The sequence below is a fragment of the Triticum urartu genome, chromosome 4A, assembly GCF_056163025.1.
Source record: "Triticum urartu cultivar PI428250 chromosome 4A, HENAU_Tu73, whole genome shotgun sequence".
In the NCBI taxonomy this organism is placed as follows: Eukaryota; Viridiplantae; Streptophyta; class Magnoliopsida; order Poales; family Poaceae; genus Triticum; species Triticum urartu.
This window is the reverse complement of record NC_141876.1, coordinates 615,357,197-615,367,279: the sequence shown is the minus strand read 5'-3', so window position 1 is coordinate 615,367,279 and position 10,083 is coordinate 615,357,197. Positions and strand designations below refer to the sequence as shown.

The following is a 10,083-nucleotide window of genomic DNA, read 5'->3' as shown; positions in this document are numbered from 1 at the left end:
CATCGACCAAAGGTAAGTAATTAAGTAGTACTAGCTAGCTACCATCTCTTTAATTCTTGTTTCAATATCATTAATTAATTATCATGCTTGATGAATCATTATCTGATTCAATTCCATTCTCGTAAAGGCCCTGAAGCAGGCGCCGGGGAATAATCTGTGTGCATTCTATGTTTGCGAGAACATTCGCATGATGACGTGCGAAAGGAGTAGATCTGATAGACAGGACTGGGTACGTTTGTCAGAACACTATTCACACCATTATCGATATCTAGTCACACAACTAACACACATGCATATTGATCTCCTTCTTAACAGTTCAGATCGGTGCGGGATAAGCTCCTACCATCGGACCGCATACTAGCACTTCAAGAAATAGCCGGATTTTTGCTCGACCAGGTCATAGATCCCAAAGGAGAATACTATTACCCACTACCGCCCCCATGAACCACTTGTCATCGTGCTCCAGAGGCACCAAAGGCAACATATGTAGGAGAAATTGTATATGTATATACACCTATATGTGTGAATAATTAATGGTGTTGGTTGTGAGACATTCGATGATATATATATATATATATATATATATATATATATATATATATATATATATATATATATGCGGTTCTACGTACGAGAAAATCTATTTATATATATGCATAACGTGTATAATTTGTAGTATTGTGAAATACCAGCAAACAAAAAAAATTGAATGGAAAATAAAGCAACCCCCCCCCCAAACATTTAGTACCGGTTGGTGTTACCAACCGGTACTAATGTCCTACGCGCACACGGGTCTGGTTCGTGCCACGTGGTGTCACTTTAGCGCCGGTTCATGACGAACCGGTACTAAAGGGGGGGGGGGGGGCTTTAGTCCCCACTCTTTAGTGTCGGTTGGCAAACCAGCACTAAAGGCCGTTACGAACCGGCACTAAAGGCCGGTTCTGCACTAGTGCCCGCCGGCCGGCGAGCCCCACACCTGCGCCGCCCTCCCTCCTAGCCGAGCCGCCTGCTCGCCTCGGCCATGGAGACCACCATCGTGCCAAGGCCTCGCCACCCCCCGCTCGGCCCTGCCGACCGACGCCCCCGCCTTTGCACCTCGTGTACGCCATCGACGGGGAGACCAGCGCCGGAGAGGTGCTTCGCCGGGGCGTCGCAATGGAGAAGAGCGCGGAGTGCGTACGAAGTGTTTGAGGAAATGCCAGAGAGAGGAGGAGGAGAAGAAAGAAGAAGATTGATGCTGCAGGTGGGCCCATCCTGTCAGAAAGGCGTTTAGAAGAGACGAATCGGGCAATTTCCCGATATGGTAGTTTTTTGTTAAAGATTAGTTAAAAAGTGATAATTTTCGGCATAAATTTATAAAGTGGTAGTTTATAGGTACGGTTCCACGAAATGTGGTAGTTTTTTGTTAAATACTCGTTATCATGGGATGCAAGGCGTGAACCACTCCGGCGGCGGCCAGCTCCGGTGCCGCCCAAGGCCCTCCACCTTCTCCAGGCTGCCATCCTTGAGGCTGAACACCCCGACGGCATTGTAGTACTGCTCGCTGGCATCCTTGTACGCCCACGGATCATCCTTGGTGTAGTAGATGCAGCCGGCACTGAGCTCTGGGTGCTTCCTCGTGGACACGCAGAGGCAACCCTTCGCCCCCGACGAACAGCGTGGCTTCGCCAATGTCCTCTGTCTCTTTCCACCCTTCCTTGCCGGCGTTGAGGACCTGCACCATGAAGTAGTAGGTCCGTGTACCCCAACTCTCCTCGAACTCCTTGAGCACGAAGGTGGACACGGTCCGGGCCGGTCCGGGCCTTGACCGAGCCGCCAGTTGGACCGGCCGCCGGCGGACCGAGCCGGACCGGACCGACCAGCCTCACGGTCCTGTTTGCCGGGACCGGACCGGCGGTGACGAAGCCCGAGCCGGACAGAGAGGACCGAGAGGACCGGCCATGGAGAGGTTGTGGTGACCATGGCGTCGGCAACGACGGCAAGAGACGGATGTGGTGACCATGGCGGAGGCGTCAGGATGTGGATGTGGTGGTCGTGATCTTCTGCGCGGCGACCATGGACGCCGGAAGGCACGGGAGCAAGCCGTCGCGGCCACAAACAGCACACCGGTGGCAGCGACAATGCGCGCGTCGGAGTCCTCTAGCGCGTGGCCGGCGAAGTGCTGGTGCACTAGCAGCAACGCACGCGCGCACACTGAGGTCCTCTGGGAGAAAGCCAACGACGCGGGCTATGTGTCCGGTGCCGGATCTTGTTAGCTTATCTTGTGCACGTCTTTGTTGTTCTTTCTTAGCATTTTCTTAGCCGCATGCAAATAAGGTAGCACGTGCATGAGCGCACAAATTTGGGTGTGCTAGTCCTCCATGATTTGTGGATCAGACCTAACGTGGAGCTGAGTCCTAGTCGTGGGCGTAGTGGACGCAGAAGCCGTTAATGAAAGGAAAGGGAGACGACCGTATCAGATCGATCCCGTCTTTCACGGTCTTTCTGTTTCTCCTACGCTGAATGAATGGAAAGGGAAACGGCAGAGAAACCTCATCCTTTTACGCTAATATTACGTTGAATGAAAGGAAAGGGACGGCCGCCATTGTCGCGCGCCATGTCGACGGACTTCTCACCGCCATCGTCGAACTGCCTCATCGCCGCGTCCAGCTGCTCGAATGTGAACTGCCTCGTGTTGACCATGCCGGATTCAGACCCCATCGCTGGTTCACGTCGCCGGAGGGCTGCCTGATTGAGAAACAGCCAAGTTTGTTTCGGTCCAACGGTCCAAACCGAGCTAAGACCGGACCGGACCGGTCGATTTTCGGGCCGAAATTCATGGCTCGGACCGGCCATATTTTCCAGCGGGCCAGGACCGATCGGTCCGGTCCAGCGCGGTCCGCGAGCGGGCCAAAAAGCCCGCTCGGTACGTCCAGCCCTAAGCACGACCATCAGCGGCCCACCTGGTGCCGCCACCAAGTACTCGCGGTGGTCCGGGTGGGCTGGCAACAGCAGGCTCGGCGCGACCGCCGCACTCGTGAACACGCCCGGGGCATCGGCATCACGCTCGTCTCATGCCTCCACTTCGCCGCAGTATGTGATTGAGTAGAACCTGCCATTGTGGTAGACGGCATCCTCGACGCCGTTTAACGAGCAGCGCGGCAGCCTCCACGTGTCGGCCTCCCCCGTGGCGACGGGCTCAACGCCATCGCGCGGTAGCGCGAGCCGCCACGCACCAGCCCCCGCCACGGCACCATACCGCGGCACCGTGATTAGCATGGCGATGGAGGCGGTGTCGGAGAGGACGACCTTGTGGTAGAGTGAGTGTCGCATCTGATCGGCTCTCAACGTCATGGTGCCCTGGGGGTATGGCGGCGGCCCCCTGAGGAACCACATCACGTCGAAGGTGAAGTGGCTGCGCCCGTAGTGGACGTCGAGGCAGGGGATGGTGTCGATGGCCGGGAGCGCGCGCCGCTCGCCCATGAACGGGTTGACGAGGCGAAGCCGGGCCCAGTCGTCGGCGGTGACTAGCCACCCGCAGGAGGAGGAGGATCCCAGAACGGCGTGGCCGGGATCCGGGGCGCGCATGGCTGTGGCGCGGCGGTTGGCGAGGGAGAAGAGCTCCGGGGCGTCGCCGGGCAGGACGAGACACGGCGCCTCCGGCCTGAACGCGTCGCGAGAGGTGCGGAAGGCCGCGGTGAAGGCCAGGCGGTCGAGGAGGTTCAGCCGGCCGTGGATGCTGGATAGCATATCTGGCGGGAGGCCTGCGGCGCTGGCGACGACCGGCTTTGCTCGGTTTCGCCGCATCGGAAGGAGAGGGATGGATCGGGGGATTGGGATCGAGATATGGGTGGCCGGATTGGAGATCAACGGTTCAAGTACTAACCTAGCCACCTTCCCCGTCTCCAAGTCTCTCTCGGGTGAGAAACTGCAAAAGACAACAAGCGTCTGACTTTTCGAATTAATAACGGAAATGGTAGCTAGCGAACGTCCCCGGAATGGGTAGCATTTCGAATGATTTTGATGGCATTTTAGTTATATGTGATGTGACGGTTTCTTCAGAGCGATATAGCATGGCATTTTTTGGAAAGATGGCAGTTTTGAGACTTCATCTCAGAAAATGTCATGTCGCTCTGAAGAAACTCGCATCCCACACGGAACTAAAAATACCATGAAAACGTTCTCAAATGCCAACTTTCTTGGTGAACATTCGCCAGATAAGAGGGACCATTAATAAAGCCCTGAACTACGTAAGCACATTCACTGATAAATAAGACACACAATGCACTATAAACTTGTTCATTGTTGGCATGGATGGCTATAGTTCTTTCGGCGTCGCTCGTGCCACCTCCCTGTCCTTCCTTTTTCTCAGATGTAGTCACGGCTAAAACAAGGTGGACCATTTGAAGATGTAGTCAGCGGTATGACGAGGAATAAAGCCTTCGATAGAAAGCTTGTTAGGGCATGGCCAATGCATAGCCCTAGGAGATGTCCCGCAGGCCATGTAGGATCGGGTATCAGAAAAAGTAGGTTCGTATGGTGTAGCGAGATCCTCGGCAAGAGCCGGGTGCTTGGGAGAAAAAGTATAGTCTGGTGTGATGATGCCATGGACCTAGGGTAGGGTCATAGGCCTGACCTATACGCCCTACCCAAGGTCACTACCCTAAAATCAAGGACATTCAAAGTATAGCAAGAGACACCGACTGAAGTAACCATGGAGTGCAATCCACTCAATCAGTTACCCCACTCGGATACCCCAAATTTCACTCGACCAAGATGAAGTCATTCGACCATACAAGGAATCACTCGGAGTACAGAAGACCTAGAGTCACTCAGTATGGCAACGGATAGGCGTTCACTCCGTAGTCTTAAAGATCATTAATAGCACTTTATAGCTGGCGTTACCAATAAAGCCCTATCTTAATGTACATTGAACCCTGTAACGGGGGACGGCCGGGGTCCTGGCGCACTCTATATAAGCCATCCCCTCCTCTGGGACAAGGGTTCCCACCCCCTGTAACACACACCCATATTCCAGTCAACCGCCTCAGGGCACCGAGACATAGAGCTTTTACCTCCTCCGAGAGGGGCCTGAACTCGTAAGCTCGTGTGTACAACCTCGCCGTAGCTAGGGCCTTGCCTCCTCATACATACCCCCTACTCTTACTGTCAGACTTAGTACCACGACACGGTGCATAAAGCTGAAAAAATGGAAGTGGAGGTAGGGATGCATGTGTAGTGGGAGTCTTTTTTTTAACAGGAAAGACCACGAAGGGCCTAGATCTTCATTAAAACTTCAGTGGTTACAACACAAAGCCCACACAAGGACTCACATAAAAGAAAAATAACACCTAAGCCCTTGATTTTGACAAGAAGGACCCTAAACTGGAATTGAAAATTGCAATCCGGTCCACAACATCTTCTTCCTGGATGTAGACTCGCCGTTGCCGGGGACGCGCCACTTGGGGCGACAAGACCATCGCAGCAGCTTAGAACCGCTTCGAACTCTAGATAGAAGATGCATCTGCCTCCCCGGGCTTTGCTAGACACACGGACGGATTTTTACAAGTTTCACGGACTGTCACATGTGGCATCGTTTGATTGGGATTAAGGAGAAGGAAGGATCCCACCCTCCCTGAAAATCAGGGGGCGGAGAGGTTAATTAGCACTAAGGCCTCCATAAAACTCCGTTGTATGCCCGTGAGTGTAGGATTATTGCTGCCTCCCCTATCGCTCTTTGGCTGGGAGGAAATACACGGCCGTCATTCGGCCAGAAGGGGCAACGACATGGTGTGGAACACCGGCTGCCAGCGGGTGCCGTAGCTCCACCTGATCTGCCGCTGCTAATATGCTCCGAACCCACCTGCAAAAACCAGATCCTCTAGCATCACCATCGCTCCATCCACCTCCATGGCAGCTTGAAGCAACAGAGGAAAGGGGACGAATCCTTCTCCAAATCATGGCAGCAACCGAGCTTATTGGAGGATGCGCCGATGATGAATCACGCAGCAGCAAGTAGCATCACGCCACTGCCACCAACCACAGCATCGCCGCTAGCCACCATGCGCTGCTCATACGCACAGGCGGCGCGCTCCTCATCGGCATATCGCCAATCCTAGGCATCACGCCCAACACACCAGAACGGAAACTGAACCTACAACTACTATGTACAAGAACACGCCGATCACCTCCCCATCACATCTCCGACGAGCGCTGCCGGCGGAGAGGATCCGGGATTGGGCCGGGAAGGAACTGTCTCGAGAGACTCTCAACTGTAGCATTGGGAAGAAAAAAATCAATATAGATGCATGAAGCTACGTTTTGTCATAGGACATCTGTATCCATATGCCATCATTGTACATGCCCTTATGACTACTTCATAAAGCCCACAAAGGGTTGCGAACACCCTTCAAGAGATTATAAATTATTGCCCGAATAACCCCATGAGCAGATGGATGGCTTCTTCAAAGAGATTATAAATTATTGCCCGAATAACCCTTCAAGAGATTATAAATTATTGCCCGAATAACCCCATGAGCAGATGGATGTCTTCTTCAAAGTCAGAATGGTTTCAAAGAGCGCCCGAAGCCCTCCCTAATACTTTTTTTTGCAGGGCGAAGCTCTCCCTAATACAATTCCATCTTGCCACCGAAAGATGTGATTTTTAATGGAACGGGCATCATCAACAATTATTTGGTATGTTGAATGAGGTGGACATTGACTAGAAGATTATATAAGGATTTGACCAAGAAATTACCGGATGTTTCAAGATCGAAGCAAACCTTGTCTAGCTCGTTAGAGCCTCTTGCTCGAAGATATCCGGGCGGGCGGCTAAGGGCATGTACAATGGTGCTATCTTAGCAATGCCACGTAGGATAAATGATGAGGTGGAGGAAAGAGAAATCATAAGAGAAGGCTTGTCTTCTCTTAATTAAGAGAAGGCAAGAGATGATCTCTTAGCTCAATATGTCTCACCACGTTTTTAGGAATTACTAGTTATTGAAGATCAGGCTAAGAGATGACCCATTGTAGACATGTTTTTTTGTCATCTCTAAATTACATGCAAGATCTAAGATAAGACTACCTTGTCGACCATTGTTCATGCCCTAACACAAGAGCTCATGGTATTTGGTGTAGAGTGCCGCCTAGTTTTTTTTTTTCAAAAAGGGGGTTCGCTCCAGTCTCTGCATCAGAATGATGCATACGATCAATATTATTAATAAGCAAAAGATCCAACATAAGTCTCCAAGTCTCGCACACAGTAGTAAACAAAGGCTCACGAAGAGCAAAACATCAAAAGAAAAGCCACAACCGGCTGGCATAAAAATATAGGAGCACTACATGCATATCCTATTACATGACCGCCATCCAAACCGGTTGAAAATATCCCGTGCTACCATCTCCCATCGGGTAGACACAGTAACCAAACGCTCTCTGGCCTCCTCGGAGTGAGTGCCGCCTAGTTGAACCATGTAGCCAGCCAAAACTTGTCTCTCCCATTGCCGACCATAAAACTAACCCTCTAATGAAAAATATATTGGGTGTGGCAACACACGGGCGTTCTTCTAGTTTGGTTTGGTTTCGTCCCTCCACCCAATATCACGTCATGTATGAAATCAATTAAATTAAATAAATTTTTATCAAAAGCTCAACAAATAATCAAAACTTTTCATGTCTTCCTCTATTCATATCCAAATCAAATCAAATCAAATCAAATCTTATCAAACCTCAACTAAAGCAAACGTTTCATTGTCTTTTCCTATCTAGACTAAAATCAATCCTTACCAAAATCTACTAACATATATAGTGGGTGTACTGACACGATTGATATTGAACCGCTAAAATTATTATGTATGAGACCGGTTGCAACACACACAGGCAACTAGCCGTCTCTGCAGCTATCCCGTGACGCCGTCGTTCTGCTTGTCGTTTATTTTGCTTCTCCTTGCTTTGATGAATTCCATAAGCACACGCAGCGCAACGTCGACGTCCTCGCTCCGAAGCAGCATCTCGGACACCTCCGCCGGTGTAACCTCCACCGCCGCAAGCAGTTCTTGAATCTCCGGGAAGAGAGCATGGTCGTCGAGGAGGTGGTAGTTCCGGGCCAGCGTCCTGAAGGCCTCCCAGCCACAGTGTCCCATGTAGACGTGCATGTCCATGCGCCCCGGGCGTAGCAGCGCCCGGTCGAGGCGGTCCTTGTAGTTGGTGGTGAAGACGATGACGCGCTCCTCGCCGGTAGTTGACCACAAGCCGTCGATGACGTTGAGCAGCCCCGACAGTGTCATCTTGTGGCGCTCACGCCCCTGGAAGTATCCTCTTGCTCCGACGTCTTCGTCGTACTCGTCGCCGTCCTCGTCGGTGTCGGTGTCGGTGCCGGCCGCCTGGCGTAGCTTGCCGTCTTTTTCCCTGGACATGGTGTCGAAGCTGCAGTCGATGTCCTCGATGACGAGGATGGACTTGTTGGGCATGTCCATGAGCAGCCTCTACAGGCACGAGTTGTCGTACACCGAGGAGAGATCAAGGTCGTAGAGGTTGAACCGGAGGTAGTTGGCCATGGCGGCCACCAGGCTGGACTTGCCGGTCCCGGGCGGGCCGTAGAGAAGGTAGCCGCGCTTCCACGCCTTGCCGATCCGCCGGTAGTACTCCTTCCGCTTCAGGAAGCGGTCGAGGTCAGCCATCACGGCCTGCTTCATGGCCGGATCCATGGCGAGCGTGTCGAACGTGGCCGGGTGGTGGTGGTTGATGCCTCTCCAACTCGAACTCTCGTTCAGAAAGATCTTGAGCGCGCGGTCTCGCAGCCGCAGCTCCTCCGCCTTGGACATGATGAAGGGCACGTACTTGTGGAGCGCCGTCTCCGTGTGCTCCGCGTCGAAGCTGAGCTCCAGGGATTCCTGGGCCCTACTCTTGCCGCCGTCGCCGCCGCTCTCGATGGACGTCCACCGGAACTCAACGCCTTGGAAGGTGTCGGTGGTGGAGCCCCCGTTCTCCATGCTCAGGAGCGTGCTCCAGCTGGCGCTCCCGCCGGGCTCCTTGTTGCGGGTGCGCGCGAGGCAGAGCCGGCTCATGCTCTGCGGGTTGATCTTGGTGGCCAGGTACGTGAGCGCCGCGTCGAACAGGTCGTTCTCGTTGTACCCGCCGCCGAGGCCGAGGCCGCCGAGCACGCGCCGGATGACAATGGTGTGACGCTCCTTCTTAGGGGCGCTGTAGCGGGAGCGCACGAACGCGGCGCCCCAGCGCACCGCGGCGCGCAGCTCGTCGGGCAGGAGCTCCCGCGCCATGCTGCGTGCCAGCATGGCGTACGCGCTCACCGTGGCCGCCGTGGCGAGCGCCTTCTTGTACGCGTCCACCACCGCTGCCCCCTCCGGCGACGATGCCATGCTGCTTGTCTTTGGCAAGTACTCCATGGCTACGTACCAAGGACTTGTTTCGATCGAGTTGCGTCGCCTTGTTTGCCAGCGTACGTCCCGCGTTTATATTGCAGAAAAGCCCCGAGGCTAGCCAACTCGACACGCGAGTCGATCACAACGGTTGTTGTACGCGGATACAAACTCGACACGGCTCTACGTCAAGCCCCGAGGCTAGCGAACCAGGCCGGGCCAGGCAGACCCGTGCGAGCTACTGGGCCTTTCTTGTCTTGGCTGCCTAGCCTGTGCGAGAAAACATCTACAGAAAATTGCGATCATCCAATACAAAAAAATTGTAAACTGTAAAATATCACCCTGCCATGGTCCATGGCAATCGTAAGGATGATCACATCACAAATTTTGAAAAATGGTTCTGTTGTTCACATCACAAATTTAGAGAAAATAATTTTTGTAAAGAAAAACATGGCAAATTTGCATGGTCCGATACAAAAATAAATAAATTGACTACATAGAAAATACCAACAAAATGTGGTGAACAAAACAAAATCTAGTTGCCAACCCTTCTGCGATGTTCCCCCCACAAACAACAAGATCAGTTATAACTTGTGGATTGACCATGATGTAATGCAAGTATTTGCCAAATTTGCCATGAATGTCTACATACAAAAAGTATCTTTGACAGATTTATATATTCTTGAGCGAAAATCTAGGCTTGGCATGATTTAATGAAAATTTGCCA

General features: G+C 52.5%; 1 protein-coding gene and 1 pseudogene across 1 annotated transcript; both read right to left on the bottom strand.

Moving 5' to 3' along the window:
- Positions 1 to 3,051: 3,051 nt before the first annotated feature.
- Positions 3,052 to 3,786, bottom strand: LOC147977378 (uncharacterized). Its single transcript, XM_087521146.1, has one exon. The coding sequence runs from the start codon at positions 3,784 to 3,786 to the stop codon at positions 3,052 to 3,054; it is 735 nt and encodes a 244-aa protein (XP_087377272.1).
- Positions 3,787 to 7,660: 3,874 nt separating this feature from the next.
- LOC125554448 (AAA-ATPase At3g50940 pseudogene) lies at positions 7,661 to 9,410 on the bottom strand (annotated as a pseudogene).
- Between the last annotated feature and the right edge of the window lie 673 nt (positions 9,411 to 10,083).

Coding starts and splice junctions, on each gene's coding strand:
- LOC147977378 (XM_087521146.1), bottom strand. CDS start 3,786: ATGCGGCGAAACCGAGCAAAGCCGGTCGTCGCCAGCGCCGCAGGCCTC.